The sequence below is a fragment of the Phalaenopsis equestris genome, unplaced genomic scaffold, assembly GCF_001263595.1.
Source record: "Phalaenopsis equestris unplaced genomic scaffold, ASM126359v1 Scaffold000002, whole genome shotgun sequence".
NCBI classification, from domain to species: Eukaryota; Viridiplantae; Streptophyta; class Magnoliopsida; order Asparagales; family Orchidaceae; genus Phalaenopsis; species Phalaenopsis equestris.
The window spans coordinates 76,114,596-76,139,017 of NW_018164444.1; the positions used below are offsets into that span (position 1 = coordinate 76,114,596).

Consider the following 24,422-nt stretch of genomic DNA (forward strand, 5'->3'; position numbering starts at 1 on the left):
TATATATATATATATATTATCGCTGCATTTAAGCTGCTTATCACTCGACTCAAATAAAATTAAGCTGCTTAATTACCAAAAGATTATGATAAAAAAATTGATTGTATCACTTAATTTAATGCTTTCTGATTTTGGCTTAAATTCTCAATTTTCTAAAAAAATATAAATAAACTCTCACTCTCTACATGAAAGATACCATGAGCTCAATTATGATAGAAATTAAAGACTTGAAGAATCTTGCCCCATTATAATAAACAACATTTTAACAACAATTATTGTGAATGATGTGTGTCAAAAGATTCTAGATGGTATATTGATTATTTAACATCTTAGTGTTGCACAAAAATCCAACACACACTTAGATAATAAAAGTCACAGGTAGAGTCACTAAAATTTTTTACATGGTGCTCACTTAAAATAATTTACTATAAAATGGAGAGTATAGAAGGCCACTTTTTTTTTGAGTTAGAGAAGATGAAATTACAAAGTTGATATGTAATGATTGTTCAAAAAACAATAGTCAAAACGTGTAGCAAAGGTTATAATCAATTGTGAGGGATGCAATAGTCCACCATGAATGCTATAGATGGTGGTTGAAGCACTAGCTTATTATAAAGGCAATAATTGAAAGTCATGACAGTAGTTGGTCATGCAAGTCATAAATTTCTTCTTAAGAATGTCATTGGCCACAAAGGCCTTATTAGAGAGTTGCAGGAGTTGTTACAACGTTCATAGGTTGTTGAGGCCAAAGTTAGCAGATGCATGAGCTATGATAATGTTTGTAGGTCATAAAGACGAAAGTTGGGAACTTTACGAGTTGTGATAACATATTTAGACTACAAGGGCCTGAGTTGGAAGTTGTATGAGCTTTGATAACGTTGGTAGGCCACAGATGCCAGACTTGGGAGCTAGATTAGTTTTGATAATGTTTACAAGCCATAGAGGTCCAAGTTAGGAGCTGCATGAGCTGTAATAACTTTTGTAGGCCACAAAGGCAAGAGTTGGTACCTTCAAAAGCTATGATAATGTTCATAGATCATATGAGCCGGAGTTGGGAGCTGCAAGAGTTGTGATAATATTCCTTTGTTATAGAGGCCGAACTTAGGAGCTGCAAGAGTTATTTACTACTTAAGGCGTAGTTGATCATATAAGTCATAGTGGTGGGTTCCAAGGAAAGAGCTTTAAGTGTTCGAAAGAAGTTACTATTTCCCAATACAATGATTTTAAGCATTTTTTGCGAGGTGTCTTGTTAAACCATATGCAGGGTGCGTCATTGCTCCATATGTGTGGTGCATCATTTCACCGTATTTGGGATGCGTAGTTACGCCGTTTTTTAGGTGTGTCGTTACACTCTTTTTGAGATGCGTTGTTACAATGTATGCAGGATGCCAATTGCTTTATCTTTTAAGTATTGTTATACTACCTTCGAAGAACATGGTTACATCTTCTTCGAGATATTTTGCTCCATAAGATGCTTTGTAAGTCAGCAAAGTTGGTCTTTACTCTGCACGGTGCTTTGTTACTCTATAGTGCAAGCCGAAACTTCGCAACACACGTCATGATTCTGTAAGGGGCTTTATTGTAATGAGCAAGGGCCACCCGACAATGACCGACGAGCGATGGTTGACGATGGTTGGCGGTTGCAGAAGCGGTGTGTTCATTGGGCCTTTGATGTAGAACACTGAACCTCAACTCCTTCTCCTTCAAGTCCTAGGCTTCCTCAAGGTCTAGCTCTTCCTTTCATGAACGAGTTAGAGCTTCTCTGAAAATAAGGAAGGAAAGAATCCAAACAACTCCATTAGACAGACCCAGCTTGGTGTTTGATGGACATTTATATGTTTCAACGGTGTTGAAATTGAGTGATCTTAGGTTGGTTGGATTTGTCTCATCGCGATGTTTAATTCAAATACAAGCTCTATCAGATTTGAAATCCATTTGACCATTCAATTAGGTACTAGAAGCTTCTAAAAATTACTTAATGGTTCAATCTAAGCTTGGTTTGCTCAGATAATACTAAAATTGGTGTCATTGTGCTCGTCTGTCAAGTCGCTTAGTTTGACTATAGTTTGTTGAAATTCAAGTTTTGGAAGTTTTTTAATAAAAGTTTGAATATTTCTTGCTAAAAAAAATTGACTTGAGATTCGCGCATATCCTCGAGATTCATACCAAATGATGAAAATTTGTTGATAGACGAGTGACCGACAAATATCATCTAACCATTATTACATAATTACCTTTGCCATTGTCATTAAACCCTCAATTTTCACCTTCTATGGCTCTTCACTAGCTTTACATCAATCTTCATTATAACCTTATGAAAGTAAATCAGTGTTCCCAACTTTGTAATATCATATCCTCCATCTAAGTCAAAGAACAACTTATAACATCATTTTATTTGTGTGTTGGACCTATATAAAACCATCATAACAAACTTTCTCAATTGCCACCAATATTTCAGTATGAACATTGACTCATTGAAATCATATCATTAGCATTTTGCTATTTTAATTTTAAAAAAGAAATATATGATTTTCAATGAGTTAAATTCAAAATCTAATAGACTCAAGATTAACCCAATCAATTTTTGAAGAACAATTTGAGGTTAATTAAAATTTTGTTTTGTTTGATTGTTTAACAGGAACACATGCTCCTCGTTCCAGGGAATAAAATTTTGTTTTTTAGTCGGTGGATCACGTCTCACCAATAATCTATTCATTTTTTGTTTTAGGGATCTTAACAATCCCTTTAGCCTTTTTATCTAAGGGATTCCAGTAATAGATACACGTAGATCTGTCACTTTAAATTAGTTTTGACTTATCATTATTTATATAATTGTATTCTCTCTATAATAAGCAATTAATTATTATCCTTATTATTTTTTTATTTTTATCATTATTAAAAAACAACCTAAATTATATATATATATATATATATATATATACTAGTATTCATGTATTTAAAACTTAAATTTTAATTCACACATGCAAGCCACTTTTCGTATGAATGAAAACGCCTGTTTAATCTCTTAAAAATTAAATTGGTAGTTAGGGGTGTAAACGAACCGAACACAAACAAACAGAGCTTGTGTTCGTGTTCGGTTCGTTTAAAATTTAGTTTGTTTGAAATAAACTCGTGTTCGAAATTGTTCGTGAAGTCATTGTTCGTGTTCGTTTCTTAATGAACTAGCCGAACACGAGTCAAACACGAGCTGTTCGAGAATGAGGAGCCAGTTGGCTAGCCAATTTAACATCCTTAATATTAATATATATATAAATAATATAATATATTAATTATATAACTTATATTATATAAATATATAATATATATATTAGCATATTACTAACATAATATATTAATATATTATTATTATTAATTTATTATATATTATATAATTTATAAAATTTAATTTTTTTAAATATCATAAATTTATATATATAATTAGTTTAAATTATCTTATATTTCGAACAATAAAGATTCGAACAGAATGAACGCGTCAATATTCGTGTTTAGTTCGTTTAACTAACCGAACGAAAAAAATTTATTCACGTTCGTCTCGTTTATCTCGTTTACTATCAAACGAATCGAGCACGAACTCATTGACGAACCGAACAAGAATTGTTCGCAAACAACGAGTTTTTTTTTACAGCCCTATTGGTGATAGTTTAATGAATTATGACAGATTTATTTGGTATAAATGTACTAATTAAATTTAGATGTTAATATATAATACATAAGAATAAGGATTAGGTGGTATGTATGTAAATGTCGCTTATTCATAATATCTAAATCTAAAATATACAGCATTCAAAATTTGCACGTGGTCTTCTTCCTATTTAAATAGTCGAGCCCTCGGTCCCGCTCCGTCTAGAAGCTGCCGCTCATCAATTGGCAGTACTCTGTGCGATCCTTCTCTAATGGGCGGAACCACCGGCGACGATCAACCTCCGTCCTTCGCCTCTCCGGCGAACTTTCAGGGAACTGACTACTCTCTCTTCCGCACAACAATAGCCCTCAGTCTCTGGCTCGGCGCCATCCACTTAAATGTCGTCCTCGTCTTCGCCTCTCTCCTTCTCCTCCCGGCACGCATCGCCGCCTTGTCTGTCCACTCGTCCTTTTTTGTTTCGTCTTGATTTCCTCTATTTCTGTTGGTCACGTTATTTTTTTGCTTTATCTACTTCTACCTTTCTAGAGTCTTCGCGCTGCAGCTGTTCTTCATGGTGATTCCCCTAAATGACAAGAACAAGTTAGGGCGGAAGCTAGCAAGGTTCTATTTATGTTAATTCTTTTGTATTGATTCGAGATTTTGTTTATAAGTTGAATTGTTGGATGATTTTGGTTTCGGATGGTTACAGATTTATCTGCAAGTATGCGGTTGGGTATTTCCCGTTGACTCTGCATGTAGAGGACATGCAGGCTTTTGATTCAAATCAGGCTTACGGTGAGTTGCTCGGATGCTTGATGAGATTCATTTTTGCTACGAGATAGGGCAATCTTTGCTCATTTGTTGACTCAAAAAGGGAAAGGATAGTCACTCTAAAGTCTCCTCATATCTTTTAACATCTTGTTCTCCCTTTTTTTTCGGCCGCTTACACCACATTCAATTAGAAATAGAAGAGAAGAGGGAGAGGAGATATTATGACCTGTGTTGTGAAAATCAGATGGGTCGGGCAGTTGAATTGTGAATATTTATTTAAGTTGATCAGGTTTGACATAAAACTAGATTTACAAGAATTTGAGATCAACCCATAAAAATTGGCTGGTGAACAGAACCGAAAAAACCTTAAGTGGTTGAACCAGTTTGAATAAAAAATGCAATAAAGAGTGATATTCCAATGGGTTTGAATTAGTCAAACATTGATAATTTAGTCTAATTGACCATTGGAATAGCGTAGATCAAGCTTAAATCCTATCTAATAGTACCCAAACATTGGAATGACTGTTATTGATCCTCCTTATCACTTTCATTATTATTAAAAATATTATATCGTTTAAATAATTCTTTAAACATCTTTAAACCTCTTACGAAGAATGTGCCATTAATATATAGGAGAACAATCAGAACTTCATTGTGTTGGCCTTAATGTACTGTTTCTGTTTTATGGACATTTTATGAACACATTCTTATCCAATTAGTCATCAATATGAGCATTGTGAAGCCTTGATGTTTTTTTTTTATAGGGATTTCTTCAGCCTGTATGCCATGTCTTCATGGCCTTTGGCAACGAAGCCTTTGGAATCCTTCTCCTGAGCTTCATTTAGAAATCTTGATTTTATATCAATTTATCAAGTTGTCATTAAGTCCACCTTCATTGTGTTGCTAGTGAATTTAACTATTTCATCATGTTAGCTACTTATTAGTCTCACCTTGTAGAGGCTGATTATCTTATGAACACCTCTCTTGGTTTTACACACTGACTGCGTGCACTCTAATATTATCCTGTTTGGGTAGAAGTTCACTTAACTCTCATGCCTCACTTTCTTGTATTTAACCTTATCTCTTCTTCTATCCTGTTCTCCAATTTTGATCATTCATTGCATCATCACATTTAAGAGGCTCACAGCCAGCAATTAAGAAAAGTATGTTTTGTTCTTCTTGTATGTCCATATATTTCTGCTAAGCATGTCGTTCTTTATGGAGTTTAGGACAATGTTGTGTTAAATTTGGTTTGGGTTTTAAATTGAGCCACTTTTATGGATTTCTCTTGGCGACGTTGTTGGTGTATGCTATTTCTGTTTAGTAATTTCCTTTAGTAGTTGTCTTGCTTCATTCTATAATAGCTAGCTTTACTTTGGTTCTCCTATTAAAGTTCTTTTTCCTTGAGTATCTTCATACACATCTCCATTATTCAACTTCTTTTTTGTTAGTTGATTATAAAGTTTGCTTGCCTTTACTTGTTCATTGTACCTTATAAAGCACACTTAATGCTAAAATTATCAAACTTTCTTTTTATTGTGTATGGTAACCATTTATAGGTAACACACCCAAAAGTTCGCAAATGTGCTCTTTTAGATTTCTAGCCACTCCAAGCTTCTTTTAGCATCATGTCCTTCACACTATTTGAAAGTGTAGCTTCAAGAAAACAAGTTGAGCATGCAATGACTCAACCCAAGGATCTTTGATACTCCTTTCATCTTAGCATATTTAGCATTTCAAAGATGGCATGGTTTTTCTTTTTTGTAATACCATTTTGTAGTAGAGTAATTGAAACTATAAGTTATTATTGAGTGTCACAATGCTTATTAAAAATATTTGAAATATTTTTGAGGCCTACGTCCTTTAAATGTATATCTAATATGAGTGCTTTAATCTTGCACTTAGTTTGCATATCTATGTGACTTTTAATGTTTTATATGTTTGAAATGCAATGAACTTTTTTGTTGCAATTAAAATGCCCTAATTAATTCTTTTCGTCAATGTCAAAAGAGTAACATGATTAACCTAGAAAACAAAAGAAGCAAAGCAATACGCACACATGCAATATTGGATTTAAAAGCACAACCACACATGGATAATTAAACTAGAATTTATTTGATTTGGTTAAGAATGACCCATATCCATAGGATGAGGAGGCACATATAAATCCACTATCAAATGTATGGAGGAGCACATAATAAGAAGAGAAGTAGATAATAATAAATATTATTGTATCTATAACGTGAAAGCTACCTCTTTTCATGTTCAATTTTTAAAATATATATTACATACTTATATATACTCCCAAATCTCTAGATTAGGAATAACATAAAAAAAAATATCATGTAATTTGATCTTCTCTAATTAGATTGTCTAATATCAAATTTTTTTAATATACAAGCTTCCTAAAGGACAAGTTTCATATTTATTACTTTCCATAATAGTCCTCCTCAACCTAGAGCATAGATATTTATCATGCCTAGCTTGTTACAAATACAAGTGACCCTAGTTCTATTAAAGGCCTTTGTGAAGATATCGCCTAGTTATTCCTCTAGTCTTAACATGACCTATAGAAACTAAATTTTGTTGAATCTTTTCGCGAACAAAATAACAATCTATCTTATCTTTCTTGGTTTGCCATGAAAGACAGTTTGAGGTAATATGAATTGCAACATGGTTATCAAACCACAACTTTGCTTGAACAACCATCTTAAAAATTATTTCAGTCAAGAGTTGGGAGACCCACATCATTTCATTCAAAGTTTGTGTCATTGCTCAATACTTAGATTCAACGCTGAACTATGACACTGCATTCTGTTTCGTACTCTTCCATGAGACCAAATTACCACAAATAAAGACGCAATATCCAGTAATAGATCTTTGATCAATCTTATAAATTTATCGATCTGTATCCGAGTAATATTCAATATTTCTATGACCATGGTACTGAGATAAAATACCTTGTCTAGGAGCTTCTTTGAGGTAACATAGTGTTTGTTCTAAATTTGACGAATGATGGACTGTGGGGGAACATAAACTGACTCATAGTGCTAATTGAATACACAATGTCAAGACAAGTTACTATGACATAGTTTAATTTCTTAACTAACTTCCTATATCGTTCAGGTCCATTAAAAGACTCTCCATTCTTGATAAGTTGCTGATTAGGAAGCATCAAAATATTGCATAGTTTGAGTCCTAATTTTTCAGTTCTGCTAACAAATGCAACACATACTTTCGTTGAGATAGAAAGATACCATTCTTGCTCCTTGATACCTCAATCCCCAAAAAGTAATTTAAGGAACCCAGATCTTTAGTGTTGAATTGATTTTAAAAGAATGATTTCAATTATGAGATTTCCTGCACACGAAGTAGATTGCTTATAGAATATTGTGTGATCACTTTTATTTTTCTGCATCCCAAACTCTTTTATGGTTTGACTAAATTTTTTAAATCATGCTCGAGGGCTTTGTTTTAATCCATATATGGACTTCCAAAAGCAATCTATATTTTAGACTATCACTGAACAACAATCCCAAGAGGTTACTCCATGTATACTTCTCTTAAAATTTCATCATGCAAAAAAGTACTCTTCACTTCTAGTTGGTGCAAGAGAATTATTCTTTGCGGCCAAGGATATAAATAGTTGAATTGAAGTCAACTTAGCTACCGAATATAATTTGTCCTAGTATTTGATTGCTTAAGTTCATGCATAGACCTTAATAACCAATTGAGCTTTCAAATGAGTTACAGATTCATCAGAATGATAATTGCAAAGACTCACTTACAACCAAAAACCTTCTTGTCATAAGGTAGTTCAACTAGTTCCCTATTTTCATTTTTACTTAGGCATTCATATCATCAAGCATAGTTGCATGCCACCTATAATGTGGTAAGGCTTGTGGAATACATCTTGAAATCTCAACAGAGCCAAGAGAAGCAACAAACGAGCAAGATGTGAAAGATAACTGATTATGTTTAACACGAGAAAATGGGATAGACACATTGATGTTTACCTCTTAAGAACAATAGGTAAATCAATTTCACTGGGAGGAGGATCCATTAAGGAAGATATTATTAAATTATGATTTGAAGGAGAGGGTCTTTTCGAGTATACATTAGTGATATAGGTAGTCTAGGCTGAGGAACTGGTGGTGGAGCTAGAGCAAGATCTAAATTTATGGTGTGATACATTAATAACTCGTTAGAATCTTGTGATGTTTTATGCATTGATGAGCCACCAAAGAATGTTGTTTGTTCATGAAAGGTGACTTTAGCAGAAATCATGTACCTGTTTAAGAGAGGGGAAAAACATCAATACCTTTTTGGAAAACAAAAATATCCTAGAAAGACACCATAATGACTTAGGGTCCAATTTAGAAACTTGTGGACAAGCATCACGAACAAAACTGGTACACGCGATTATGTGTGGTTCAATAGGAAAGAGAGTGAATTGGAAATAAAAATTGGTAGGGTGTCTGGTTTTGTAGAATAGTAGAAGGCATCCAATTAATCAAAAAACATGCAGTCGAAACTACATCAACGCAGAATTGTTTAGGCACATTCATTTGAAACAAAAGAGCTCCAACTGTCTCAAGAAAATGTCTAGTTTTTCTTTCAGCTACTCCATTTTAAGATGGAGTCTCGACACAGGATGATTGATGAAACATCTTGTTTTGTGTCATGTACGTCTGAAATGGTGCATAAAATATTCTTTGACATTGTCATTTCTTTGAATCTTAACCAAAATATTAAATTAAATTCTATTTTCGGCACAAAAATATTAAAATTATGACAGTAACTCATTATGGGATTTCATAAAGATAATCCAAGTTGTACGAAACAAATATTCCACAAAAATGACAAAATATTGAAATCCATTAAATAAAATAGCATAAGATCCGCGATCATCAGAATGAATCAACTCAAAACTATGACATACTATTTTATTAACTTTGAGAACATAATAGAAATGATGGTGTTTAGCAAATTAACATTACTCACAATTTAAAAATGTAGTAGTTGAAATTGAGTGTATCTTTTTTTCACATTGATAGTGATGGAGAGTTGAGGCCAACTAGATAATTCATAATAACTATTTGTTTTCTTTAAACTTGCCGAATTTGGACATCAATTCTGAAGGACAATAGTGCATTCAATTATTCATAAATACGTTTAAAAGTGTATGTGATATGTGTTAAGTGACTGATCCTATTGTTTAGCTCGACATAACTCCTTGTATACATTAAAGATTCGAGAAGTATTTTATCTCTCAGAAAACACAAACGTCAATTCCTTCATCGTATCTTTAACACGATCACAATGAGTAAAATGATCAGATTGATTGGGTTTCTATAGAGTTCCATATTTGTATGAAAAGGTGGACATCAATTCTCATCCACTTAGTTTAATTCAAATCAGTATCAACTGGAGGATTATCAACGAGATGGCTTTCTTGAGATATACTCCTTAAATAGATTCTCACAGTTTTACTTTAATAAAAATTATTGACGACATTTAACTTTTAATATGTAATTTTAGCCACCGATAAAACCAAACTTGTCATAATATATTTTTGATCCACAACCATAATTATCACTGTATATTCTAGGAGATTGAATCACCTATTCCCACTGGTGGTTTCCACAATGCAGCAATATGGATGAGCTGAAGGGTGAGATGAGCTCTCAAGAAGAATGATATCGAGCTTTACTAGACAACTGTCTTGACGAGCGCGAAGACAAACATAGCAACTAAAGCGGAAGAAGTCGTTAAAATCGACGACCTAAACTGATGAAACTAACGAAGCCAACGAAGCCTTTGAATGGAATCAAAGATGAAATTGAAGATGGTGATGTCAACGTCGAAGATGTCTCGGGATGCAAACGACGAAGCCGAAGACGCCGATTCATTTGATCGACACAAATGATGTAGGAAGAAGGTTACAACACCGTTCGAAGGCTTGCATACTTCATCAAAGTTGATGAAGCTTTCGAACGAAGCCAAAGATGGAGATGATGCCGTCGAGTGATACAAATGACAAAGCCGAAGGTCTCTAGATATGCTGACAACTAAGTTGAAGACGTCGATTTGTTTGATCTACACAGACGATGCCAAACAAAACATACATAGACGAAACAAATCAACGATGCTTTGATACCACGTAACGAGAAAGTTTTCGCTTTTCTTATTCATAATTGAAAACATCTATTGCATATTTATACACACTTCCAACTCTCTAGATTAGGAATAACTCTAATATAGAAAAGATCTTGTAAATATATCTCTTCTAATTAGGTTGTCTAATATCCAATTTTTAATATTACAAGGTTCAGATTTATTACTTTCTGTAATATTATGACAATAACAAGTCGATGTAAAGATATCTCCAAATTTAAAATAACATTTCTCAAAAGAAGGCTGTAAGAGGAAAATGAAATTTCTCTCAACGGATCTCTAAGAATGACTATAACATATATAGTGATCCTATAGGTCCACAATTTTTGCACCTTACATGTTTGGATGGAATATTTATGGTTTTTTAGTAGCCCTTTTATTATGAGATCCTATACCTATCTTGTTTGTAATCTCTATATTTTTATAATGTTGGTGAGTCACTTGGTCTGATCCTTTTTGGCATTCGGTTTTTTTTTCGATAGCATATGGACAATGCTTGGGATTTTAGGTGGGTACTTACAGTATTTACCCTGTAGCCTATCTAATATAACTATTGCAATTTTTCCTTTTTGTATCAAATCTTCCTGAACTTAAGAACAAGAATCATCTTGATAATAATATCAACATGATTGTGCTTTGTTTAGATCTTGATATCACAATCTTCATCCTTATTTATAATGGAATTGTACAATACATTGATATTATTGGTTTTTTCATGTTGCATCTGATCTCTTGCTAAGTGAAGAGCACTGACCACTATAGAAAAATGCTAAGCTATCTTAATGCAAATCCAGCTGTTAACCGTCTCAAAAAATTGCTGAGCATTCCCAATGCAAATTTTAAGTATTGGCTATCAGTGAGAATTGGTGAGTTATTTTGATGAGTTATTGGTGAGTTATCCTGAACCAATTCTTTCAATTAAATAACTTATTGGATAGCTTTAAAAATTACTATATGCTTTACCTCTATTGCTGCAACATAAATATAGGCTAAGACAAATATTTCAACTAATGACTACCCTAGATGAATCAAGGAATCAATAAATCTGAGGCCCTACTATCAAAATTATCAACTTAATCTGAATTGGGAAATCCCACATCATTGCAATCATATTTTCCTTTATATGCATCAAATCATAACATATAGGGTATCTGAGACATCTCAAATTTTATTTTAGCTAATGAGCTTGATTAGGCCTATCCCTGTATTTGATTATACTCTGTTCTTGGGAGAAGCTGTTGACAAAAAAAAAAGTAATAACTATAATAATAAAAAGAGCATGGTTATGTGAAATATTGAAATGTCTGCATACCATCACTTACATAATGCTTCCAACTACACTAGCATAAGACACTTTTTTCTTTCTCCTCTTCTGGCTACTTAAGATGAAGTTGGTCACACACAAACACACACACACACAAAAAAAAATCCTAGCAAGTTGGGAATGTGCAGGCTTAGCAATCTGCAAGCCAAATCCTTTCAACACATTCTTGATACAGCTTTATCGTGTTAGAAATAAAGTAACCTTTTTTTTTGTAGTCTTCATTTCCATCTTCTTAACAAGACTAAAGTCTTTCATTTTAATTTTTGCACTCAAATTACTCTTCGATTTTTGGATTTATGATTTTTCACTTATTCCAGTGTAAGTCGATATATCATCAACATACAGGAGCATATATACTAAAACTATATCTGTAGTTGCTTGTCAAACACAACTATTAAATGGGCTTTTTTATGTCTCATGAATAAACATACAACTATCGAAGTTAATGAACAAGAAGTTTGGAGATTGCTTGAAGGCATATAAAGATTTTTAAGTAGACACACTTGGTCTTTTTTTCCTTCAACCTTAAACTTTTATGGTTATTATATATGAATCTTTTCATCCAAATCACAATAAATAAATAAAAATATCTTCTCATCCAAATCGCCTACAAAATAGCTAGTAACATAATACAAATAACAAGTATAATGTCCTTTTTCCCTTAATAACTAATAGTTACTTACGTTGTGGTTGTTTTATGGAACTCCAACATCAGTTGAAGATCCTACATAGCACAAGCTGTCTATTAATCCCAAAACATTTAATAAAGGCTTAACAAAATTAATAGTTGTTAAAATAGGTGTCATCTTCTTTGACCTTAGTTATCGCATAAATTAATTAAGATTAATAATTATTTAATAATAATATGCGTTCTTCAAATCTGGAATGTAGCCCTATAATTTTATCATTAGAATGACTAAACAAAGTGTAATCCTATGGGGTGTGGATCTCTCTCTCTCTCTCTCTCCCTATATATATATAACTAAATATATAAAATACCTACTACTAACTAAAATTAAAGTAAACCAACTCAACCTATCCGAACCAACTATTAAATAAAATGAACTAATTAGTCTAACATAAAGATTAAACTAACCGGAGAATGCATGTCCAAATCTAAATATACAGAAAAAGTTAAATTCATCTAACAAGCATGGAGATGATGAATTGATGAAATTGCAATGAAAAGGAAAAAAAGCAGAAAGTGGAAGGAGAGAAATGAATATAGTATCATTGTCTCGTAGGGTTTGGGGGAAGGACTTGACTGCTAAGGACATTTAAATGCTGATGTTGAGTGAAAAAAGAGGCGAAGGTGGTTCTCCGTTGACAAGAGGTCAACAACAAAACTTGGTGATGAACTATGAAGCCCCAACTTTGCTCGTCCTTAAAAGGAGCGAACAAGTGAAAAAAGTAGTAGGAAATAGAACGGGCAGCTTGGGCAATTCTTGGGAAAAATCATGTAATTGCAAGGGGATAAAGCGATGGTAATGATTTGGGTTATTTCTTGTGATTAGGGGTCGATTGGTCATGGGATTGTGCCAGTTCAGTTAAAGGCTGAATAGGTTCGGTTTGTTACACCAACTTGATGGTTGGTCATTCAGATTCCATGGCTTTATAATCTATGGTTGCAGCCATGACATGCTTGTACTTCAGTATTAATTGACCAATACATTTTTCCCATTACTCGCACATCTTCAATAAGTTTCAGCATTTCTTTTCTTATTATTTGTATAACAACTAGGAAAATCAATTCAAGACAATTGCACCATCTTTCATGTGAGCTCCTGCAAACTTGGCTCAAACCTTTTGAGGTAAACTTCCTTCACCAAGCCAACACGCTTAAATATGGTGCTTAGGGTATCCCAAGCTTCTTTGTTAGCTTACTCTCTTTTTCTTTTGGCACATGCACACACATACGAATAAGAGGAGATCATTTTCTTTTATTTTTCTTCGTTTTTTACTTGCATTTGATATAAATGCAGCCCCTTGTATGGGACTAGGATTATAAACTAATGTACTAATTTTTAAAAGAAATTTAAAATTTGAATACTCCAAAAGAATACCCTGCTTATCTCACTTGATAAATTATGATTAAAGTTTGCTACGTTTCCAATAGAGCCGAACTATCTATTTGTGAGTTATGTGGAGGAATCTGTTGATTGCAGTATTTGGTTATGAGCCACATTCAGTCTTGCCCATTGGTGTTTGTGCTCTTGCTGACCTTACTGGTTTCATGCCACTAACAAAGATTAAGGTCCTTGCAAGCAGTGCTGTAAGCTTTCCTGGAACATTTTTTACTTTCATTCTCAGAGTTTTGGAGTTCAAGTTTCTACCTTTATGTTGTTTGAGCGACATACTCGGTGTGCAGGTCTTCCTTACACCATTTCTTAGGCAGATATGGACATGGCTGGGGCTAGTTCCAGCCTCAAGAAGGCATTTTTACCAGTACTTGGAAGCTGGTTACAGCTGCATCATTGTGCCTGGTGGTGTACAGGAGATAATTCACATGAACTACGATTCAGAGGTTTGAATTCTTGTTCGGTGGTGGCATTTACATTATTTTTCTTAAGCATGTTAATTCTTTCCATTTTTTCGGGTAAGGATTAAACCTTTCTGCTTTGTGAGACACACGCAACTGGGTTTTTGTGTCGGTATAAATGGAATTTACTTTTTGTGATGGCTGAAAATGAAACATTTGATAGGTGAATACTTAGTAGAAACTCTGTTGTTCTATAAAGGGTCCTCTTTACTCGATGAAAACCCTAGTCTAGTGCGGAGGTTCTTGAACCAACACTTGCTTTCATACGATTGAGTGAATTTTGCTAATTTTAATTCTGTTAAAACCGTGGCATACTTAAGGATCGAAGAAATTTTTTTTTTTTTGCAGATCTAACTTTTTTTATCCCAAGTTAGTGTTGAACATAACTTCTAAATGTTTGCTACATCATAAAATATTTAGCATTTGCGATTAATACTTTAGATCATTAGAATTGAAATAAAAAAGGAAAAAAAAACAAATAATGTATTTCATGCCAATAAAAGTATAGTAAAACGGGAAGAAGCATTTGTAAAACAAGAGAAGAATATAATCTGAGGATTCTCATAGAAATCTTACATGTGTCTGTTGCCGGTGCTATTTGATTAGGTCACAAATGGAAAATTTAAGATTCTTGTAAAGCCTAGCATGAAATTAGAAACATCATGTTTCGATGACTATTTGAGAGTATTTGATTCTACATTCTCACTTAGATTTCAATAGAACCACATCATTTGAACTTTTTGATGATATCAAAGCCATCCTATCAAGAAAACTCTTGTGAGCTTTATGATGTTGTCAGCCATTTTATTTTAAATTTTATCTTTATGATCTTGAAAAAGGGAGATAAGCTTTATAAATATGAAAATTGTTTTGATGTAAATATGATCTTTAAAAGTAACATTTTAATTTAAAAATAGATGAGACAAGCGAGTCTTATATTTTGGATAGTTTGGATGACTAAGCACGATACCACAAGTAATATATTTATCCCGAAGCATAAACATATCACTTGTAGTAGGCTCAATCACCTAAACTAAAGAATTTGTGACATCCGTTTGGTCTACGAAATATTTTATATAAGGCCAACAAGTTCTCCTATCTAATATGAGAATTAGATAGGGTTTATTTTACCTGGGTTTCAAGTTCCCTATAGAGGCAAGCCCCTATAGTTAATTACATCTTAAATGACTGGGGTCACTTAAAAAAACTCTTGATTAAGATTAGTGGTTTTATCTTCTGGATTTTAAAGTTTAAGTTTCCAAGATTGGACACGAGAAAATCAAACGGGAGTGGCTCAAATAAGAACAGTCATTTTAAGAAGTCCAAAGGAGTGAAGAGTAGGGGATATCACAGATCCAGGGAGAACTCTGGTGACCTCCCAACTATCCTATTGTTTGGGTTTATATCTTTGAAATGATGTTATTTAATGTTTAATCCTGCAATTTATTTAGAATTTAGGACTTATATTCGCACGATATTCGATCGTGCAAATGACTTAAAAAGATAGGAGGATTTACACCGTACCGTACGGTAACCTCGGAATCTTTAAGTGTTAGGACTTATAATTGCACAACAGGGTTGTGCAAAAGCCTAAAGGTGATATATGAAAAAGTCCAAAAAGTGGGGGACCGCAAGCACTCGGGTCGGAGCTAGGCTCAAATATATATATTTGTACCCGAGGGACGTCGAAAGTTACTATTGGTCACCCGGATGTATAAAGCCCGCCACTTCACTAACTGAACTTCCTACTGAACTTAACTTAGGAGGGTACTCCTTAGCCCGGTATCGGTAATCAACAAGTGGACAACCAAGTTATGACACTTCTAAAATTCATATTTTAGCATGTATATATATTTCTGACTTACAAAAAAAAGTTATATTAATTTTATAGTGAAAGTATTTTTTTATAAATATTGTATATGTTCTTATCAATTTGTTTTATCAATTTTGAAAAACGAATAGTTGTCCACGAGTCGATCACGTCATCGGGCGTAAGCGCCAACAATCCTAAGAAGGTACGGGTCCCCGCTAGTCTTGTGTCGGTGAATGATACTTTCATCCTACAATTCATCAGGTCTGAGAATTGAGTCTTGGTGTTGTAGGATGAGATATTATTCTGCTCTACCACCGGCGTGCCTTTGTCATCATCGCCCTAAGCCCCAAAACAATATCGACCTACTTGCGATCTTGTTTGATGGTTCCATATATAACAAAAGGCTATATATGGGCACTTATATATCAGACATAAGCACAGAAAACCGAACCAAGAAACAAGAAAAAAAAGGATAAAAATGGGGATGAGAAAAAGAAGGAATTGATCCACCCAAAGTATCGAAAGAATAACGGGTGAAGCAATCCTTAAGATCGTGTCAAAAAGATCTAAACACGAGAGCCCAAGATCCTTGAATCAATCCAAGAAGGATATCATTTTCTCAAATTTTATAATTGGATCAACCCAAGAAGGGTATCATTTCCAAATAGCAATTTTATCAGTTTTCAAACCCTTTCATGGATTCAATTTGCATCAACATTATGTTTCCTTCAAATGAAATTATACAAGCCTTTTATATTTCTCAAATTAGATAAAGAAAGATAATTCAAGGGCAAAACCTTTTTTGAACTTCCAGAAATCATGCCCATATCAAAATCTTTTAATTCCACTATTTGTTAAAAGCTTTCCACAACTATATAAATGTAACATCAATTTAGATTATATAGAAGCGTTCATGGTCGGGGCAAAATGAAACTGAACAATCCTCAACAGGCTCACGGATAACAGTAGGAAGGAGAGCAGGGTTCACGGGTAAGGCCAGGAAAGAGAGTAGGGCTCACAGGTAAGGGCTTCAAGAGAAAGGCCACGAAGGCAACAAACACCAAGTAAGGCTCACGGCCAAGACAGCAGGAAGGAGACCCATCACATTTAATTTCACGGGTAAGGGTAACAAGAGGAAAAGCCACCACATATTTAAGCCTGACCCAACCACCTTTAATATAAAAGAATCATAGGAAGAACTCATAGCCAGGATAAAATGAGAAGTAAACTAAATCCCAGCCAACCACAACACAAATCACAACAATAAGGCTCGCGAGTAGGGGCAAAGAAGAAGGCCACAAAGGCAGCAAACACCAAGTAAGACTCACGGTCAAGGTAGCAGAAAGGAAACCACCATAGGTATTGCCATTGTATTACCTTTGATATACATAAGAGAGTGAATGGACAAACTGCCATAAACTATCCAAACCGAAGCCATTTTCATCAAGTAAGACATAGTAATGAATTGATCAGCTTATTTCAAACATTCCCATATAGAAATATATATTGAGATCATGAATTTTGGGATGACAAACTTGATTACCAATAAAAATCTCAAAAGGGAACATTATATCCAGAATTTTCAACTTAACCGAACCCAACAGAGGGGAAGAACAGGAAAACCGTGGCCAGTAAACTTGAGCCCAGGAAGAAGAGCAAAAACAGGGAACCACAACAGGCATACCCGAGCCCAGCAAGACAAAAAAAGGAATAAAATATAGTTTCAGTCCAACTAAACCCAGTAAAAGAGAGATGAGCTTTTGAACCAAACCAATTCCTTGTCTCCAATCTAACTAAACCCAATATGAAGGCTAAAGAAAAGAATTCAGTTTAAGCCAAGACTTTACTCAGCATATGGGCAAACCGAGCCAAAATCGAGTCCCACCAAATGGGAGAACAGAGAATGTATTTTCAGCATGATTCCATTCCAAAAGAGATCAAATTCAAACCCAACAAAAGTGGGAAAACAGAGAATAGTTTCCAACATTCATTCATCTCAAAAAAACCAAAAACCGAGCCCACCAAATGGGCCAAAACAGAAAAATACCTTTCCGCTATAATTCCAATCTAACAGAGCCAAAATCGAGCCCTCCAAATAGGTCAAAACAGAGAAAAATTTCATTTATAATTTGATTCAAAAGAAGCCCAAACCGAACTCAACACATGGGCAACTAAGCCCAACATATGGGCAAAACAAATGAAAATATTTCCAGCAAGAATCCAATTCCAAGGGGCGAAAATCGAACCTACCCATATGGGGAAAACAAGGCAGAATTTCCAGCTAATAGTTAATCCAAAGGAGGTTAAATTCGAGCCCACTAAATGGACCAAAACAGAGTCACTAAGAATCAGATTCCACAAAACATTAAATCCCAAAATTTGCATCCAATATATATACTTCGAACAGGGACAGGCAACAGGAAACAAAGAAGCATAGGTAGGTTCTTAAAACCAACATCCCAAAGCATCGAAACAACTTCTAACATGTATTTGAACAGGGGTGATAATAATAAAAAGCTCAAGAATTAAATCTCGAACCAACATTTCATTTAACATGTATTCCAAATAGGCAGCTATCATCTCACGGCAACCATTTGGATGCTCCAAAATTTTATCCATCATGCATTTTTAAGCAGAAAAAAAAAAGAAAAATATCTATATTATGCTTCATTGCTATTGATTCTAGCAAGTATCCATGCTTAAATCTCAAAAACAGGGCTTAACTTTATTTCCACATGCTTTAGAAGAGAAAAGAAGTATTTTTAAATGTCATCCTAAAGAGTGCAGAATAGAGGAAAGAAGGAGAATACCTCTTTTATGCAGACTTAAAGCAAAATTATAAGACAGATTCAAGAAAACCACTCTCACAGTAATCCTCTTCCTAGAAGCTTCAGAAAACAGTAACTCACGAATGCTCCACACTCCCAACGCACGAGATTCTAACTTAGAGAGGATTTTGGCAAAGCTTATCTTCCTAAAAGCTTCAGAAAACAGCAACCCACGAATGCTCTACACTCCCAACGCACGAGAATTTAATCTAGAATGAATTTCGGCAGAGCTTTCTTCCCTGAAGACCTCAAACAGTAAAACCGCAGCCTCCCTTTCTCTCAAGAAATTTTTTCTCTCAAGAAATTTTTCTCAAGAAATTTTTAACAACCCAAAACAGTCCACCAGAGACCCTTTTTATAAGCAGAGAAGAGAGGGGGACAGCCACCTACCAGCCTCACTGGTAGGCGAATCAAACGACGAGAACATAATCGCCACAACAAAGAGAGAGACGGTAAAACCTCGAGAAGGAGAAGGGTCGGTCAGCTCGGCCCTTGCAATTGGAGAGCTGAATAGTCTAGCGGCCACACGAAGAAGAGGAAGAGTCGAGAAAAGGGGAAGAGATTGACGCGTGGATCGTCCACGGGAGCTAGGGCACGCGAGGGGAGCGGGACGAGCACCTCGGGATCGAGCCATGGGACTGGTCAAATGGGGGTTTAAGTGTGCGGGTAGAGGGTAAATAGGGTTTAGGATTATAATTTTAATATTTTAAGTATATTAAATATTTAATATTTCTTAAAAAAAAATTTGATTCGTACTTTTTATTCGTGCGTCAAGACATAACAAAAATTAGTGTCTTTTTTAGGTAATTTTGACGTTCCGGACGCACTGGTGCGGTCCGTTTCACCGTCGGTGGTGGTTTTGATGAATTCATTGATTTGCGTGCAATTTTCTCGTGTCAGAAATTATTACAATATGGGTGTCATTTCCTACTAAAATTCAATATGGGTGTCTTTCCTAACTAAAATTGGTGTCCCGAACGTGTTGGCGCAGTCCATTTTATCGTCGGAGGTCGTCTGGAGAAGTTAGCATTTTTACCCATCATTTAAGCTCAATGTAAGTCCGATTTTGTGCAACTTAGTGAATTTTTTGCCAACTTAGTGAATTTTTCAACTTAGTGAATTTTTTGCATTTGGTGTGCGTGTGTGATGATAAAGTCCTGAAGAAGTTTTCTTAGGGCTTGAGATCCTATTGGGAATTTTTCCTTGATCCTCCACATGATAGTCCTTTACCACTCGACTATAGGACGATGGTTTTGAGATCATCAATGTGGGACATCACAAGAGAAATAGGAAGTGGCTGGAATTTCTAAGGGGATGGATTCCGATACTAGTTTTCTAGGATAGTCAATAGGAACCCCTAGAGCTATATCTTAGGATCCTTAGGAAAAAGAGTAATGACCTCAAAATGAGGTCAACAGATGCCTATAGCCCAAGTGTTGATGCATATCAGCTAAGTGAAATGCTGAACTTTAACATATGCAGGCACAAGAAATATTCTTGTGGCACAGGCATAAAATCTGTTTGATTTTTCTATCAAATTATTTTGTGTTTGACTATTCATTTTCTTTTACTTTGGAATACGTTTTCTAAAGCCAAGATTAGGATTCAATATCAATATTAAAGGGAAACCTTTTTTACATAATCAGATTATGCTCAGAGTTCTGTTTTGGTCTTTATGATCAGGTTGCTTTCCTTAAATCAAGGAAAGGATTTGTAAGGATAGCAATGGAGAATGGGCGACCCCTGGTCCCTGTTTTCTGCTTTGGTCAGGTAAAACCTATTTTGCTTAGCGGAAGATACTTTTTTTGAAGTTTGCAATGTAAACAACAAATTGTTCATTAGTTGCTCTATTCTCTTGTAATTTTGATTCGTGAGGATTTATTTTGTATTGATTTGTTTGATTTGGTGCAGTCTCATGTCTACAAATGGTGGAAACCAAGTGGGAAAATCTTTATCCAGATTGCTCGGGCAATCAAGTTCACTCCTATTATTTTCTGGGGAAGATTTGGGTATCTCAAACATGTCTTGTCATCATTTTTTGTAAACTTTTTTAAGTATCTGGGCTAGGCTTATTGTTTAATGCACTAATTAGTTTTACCACTTGCTTTGGTTCATAATGTAGATCTCCAATACCTTTTAGACAACCTATGCATGTTGTAGTAGGTAAGCCCATTGAGGTCAAGAAAATTCCACAGCCCTCCAAGGATGAGGTAAAGTCCCATTCAATTTTTGTAATGCATGCTTTACTTTTTTTGGAAGATTTACATGCATACCAGTCAATTTCCTATGTTTTTGCATATTTAACACCTAGATGCATTTTGCTTGTTAAAAGTTAAAATAATGTTATCTTTCTTGTATATGAAAGATTTGAGTGATATAAATGTAAAAGGTAAAGCTTAGGTGTTAGATATGCAAGCATATAGGAATTGGATGGAATGTATACAAATGAACAATTTAGTTAAAAGAATTTTGTTCGTCTACTAATCATCATCATTAGCCTTTTCCTAAGTGCCTGATGTTGATCTTGTGAATTCTCATTTTTATTTGAGACTATTGGGTGTTGTTTAGATGTTGAGCTTATTTTAAGTTAGTTTTTTAAACAACTTCTATCAATGTTATTTTAGAATTATTCAATTTCTAGTCTCTCAACACCAATATCATTTTTTCATCAATGTGCGCCTTATTGTTGTGTGTACCTTATCCTAATCATTTTACTGCTTCTCTAGAATAATTATTCTTCAGTATATACTAGTAGTTTTTCTAAATTATCATTAGCATTCTTCACCGTGTCAACTTGGCTATCGATAACTTATAGTCCAACTATCAGCTCATATAAAATAGGCAGTTTTATAAAATGTATTCATCCAGTAGTAATTCATATTTATCTATAGCTAAACTATTTCACTTGAATGATCGTATATTTTGTTTGTATCTATTGCAGATAAATGAGGTTCATGAGCAGTTCATTTCAGCCATGAAAGATCTTTTTGAAAGACACAAAGAAAGAGTAGGATATCCTGACCTCCACCTGAGAATTCTATGAAATCTAAGTATTTGTGGCAATGGTATGGAAACCAAGCTTGATCATTGTAATTCATTTCAAAAATTCTAGAGAAAATAAAGAGACACATGATTGGCTGATGATGATGTAAAAAAACAATCAGTCTCTTGTCACTCCTAGAGCTTTAAGGTCAGTTTGTATGCACTAATTATCCTCTGAAATAAAACAAAATCCTGTATTTTTGCAGGTGAAATGTTTGTTTACATTTTTTATCAACCTTTTTCTTATCATCATTTTGATTTGGTTGAGATGCAAGCAAATCAAAGGCAGACCAAAGAGAGTATGGGAGAAAAATCACAGAGCCCTTTTTGCGTAACTTGCTGAAAGGTTACGGCAAGTTCTAGCGTTGTGAAGCAATGAAAATGTTGGAATTAAATGTTGAAAACTTGAAAACCCGACCAATTAAGTAAATGCGTTGAGAATTTCTAACAGAAGGATGAACTCAGCGTGACAAATCGTCAAAGCCATCAAGAGTAGTATCCCCAATATAAAGCGGGCATGATAGTCTACTTGATTTGTATGTCAACTTAAAAAATAAAATAATAATTATAATAAAATTTGTGCTTTTAGCAGAAGAAAGATAAATTCCCTCATTAGATGGATTAAATTTGAGTTTTTAGGTTGACTCACTCTGATATGATTGGATTTTTTATTTTGGTTTTTTTAATAGCTAGAAATAATTTTTTTTTATTCTTGTCAATATTTATGAATAAGTAGTAGAAAGTCCACATGTTGAACTTCAGCCAATTCTTATGACCATTGGACAGATAAAGGCAATCTGGGGTGTGATGAGCTGCAAAAAAATGCTTCGAAAATGAGTGCCGGTTTATCCTTGGTTTTGTGACTCCCCTTCAATTAGTGACCATCTAGTTTTTTGTTTTTAATCTGTTGGGCATAACCTTGTAAGAGTTTATCACTTTTTTCTGTCCATTTTCCCAAGTTTCACCACTTGGAATCCCTCATCTTCAATCAAAGGATCAGTTACTTCAGCACTAATTGAAGAACCAGAATTTTTGCAAAATTAATATTCCTTGCCAATAGGCCCTTTACGTTCAATCGAAGGATCAGATACATTAATCGTTTACCTTTTTTTTTCTTTTAATCTTGTAAAGAATTTGAATCTACTCTCAACTACCAATGGCTCATCATTTGTTAGCTTCTTCCTAGTTAAAGAATGAGGGTAACACATTAGCGCATCCTTCACCACCTCAAGAACATAGGAAAGATTCATTTTCACCATCATTATTATTCTATTATGGGTTTAATACAAGATGCTTTTTAATGTCAACTCTACCAATGCTGGGTATTTTTTTTGTATAAATATATAGGTGCATTTTTCTTTTAGTTTTTTAAGCAAGAATGTATTCAAACTCCAATATTATCAAATTGGGGCGTTATATTTTGAGAAGTTCATGCTTGATGAATTTCTTTTCCCAATTCCCTAGGTAATTTTGAAAAACAACCTACCTCCTAATTCATTTGGTTAGCAGTTTCTAGATACAGATTCTAAAGTTATGAAGTCATTTGCAAAATTCTTGATCTACTTCCAATTTCTTATTTGTATTTGTTCATGATCTCTTATAGAACTAACTTATTTTATAATTAATCCAAAATGTGTATCCTTAGCAGTTGAAATTTTGTGGATAAGGTATGCAAAATTTAGTATATTATTTCCATGACTTGCCAGACCCGCTACTTCATCTGAAATTTTTCTTTTAAAAGTTTTCCATATAGCTCTAGCCACACCTCCTCAATTATTTTCTCCATTCTTATCATTTTTTTCCCACTTTCTACATTATCTTGTTGTTTCTGTCGATAATCTCTAGTCATTTATGTAGTCCATTATTATAAATAATTATCCTATATCTGAGGATCACATGTCTTGATATTCAACAAGAATTCATTCTTTGAAAAAGAAGATTTTTCATTTGGACCTCTTTTTCATGAAGTTATTAACAACTGGTTTCTCCTATCATAAATATCAACAAGTTTTCTAGGGGGATGGCCCATATTGTATTCCATAGGAATGAGGTTATTATTTGGCTAATATTGTTGTATGGGTTGTGCATTTGGGATGTCCGAGGAGCTAGCTTCATCTTGTCCTATAAAATTTTTTTCTATACTTGAAATAGAATCTCTTAAAAATCTATCCATTAAATTTTGATTTTGTTGTTCTCGAATCAAGCTTATAGTTCTTTTATCATCATCATATAATGTATCTTTTTCTTTTAATTAGCCTATCCTTTTACAATGATATTACAATTCA

General features: G+C 34.1%; 1 protein-coding gene across 1 annotated transcript; it reads left to right on the forward strand.

The window, feature by feature from the left end:
• Nucleotides 1-3,845: 3,845 nt before the first annotated feature.
• Nucleotides 3,846-22,333, forward strand: LOC110025340 (diacylglycerol O-acyltransferase 2D). The gene is made up of 9 exons (XM_020725773.1): nucleotides 3,846-4,096; nucleotides 4,190-4,264; nucleotides 4,353-4,438; nucleotides 14,081-14,187; nucleotides 14,284-14,439; nucleotides 20,779-20,865; nucleotides 21,007-21,104; nucleotides 21,218-21,305; nucleotides 22,037-22,333. The coding sequence occupies exons 1-9, from the start codon at nucleotides 3,915-3,917 to the stop codon at nucleotides 22,136-22,138; spliced, it is 981 nt and encodes a 326-aa protein (XP_020581432.1). The 5' UTR covers nucleotides 3,846-3,914; the 3' UTR covers nucleotides 22,139-22,333.
• The last annotated feature ends 2,089 nt before the right edge of the window (nucleotides 22,334-24,422 follow it).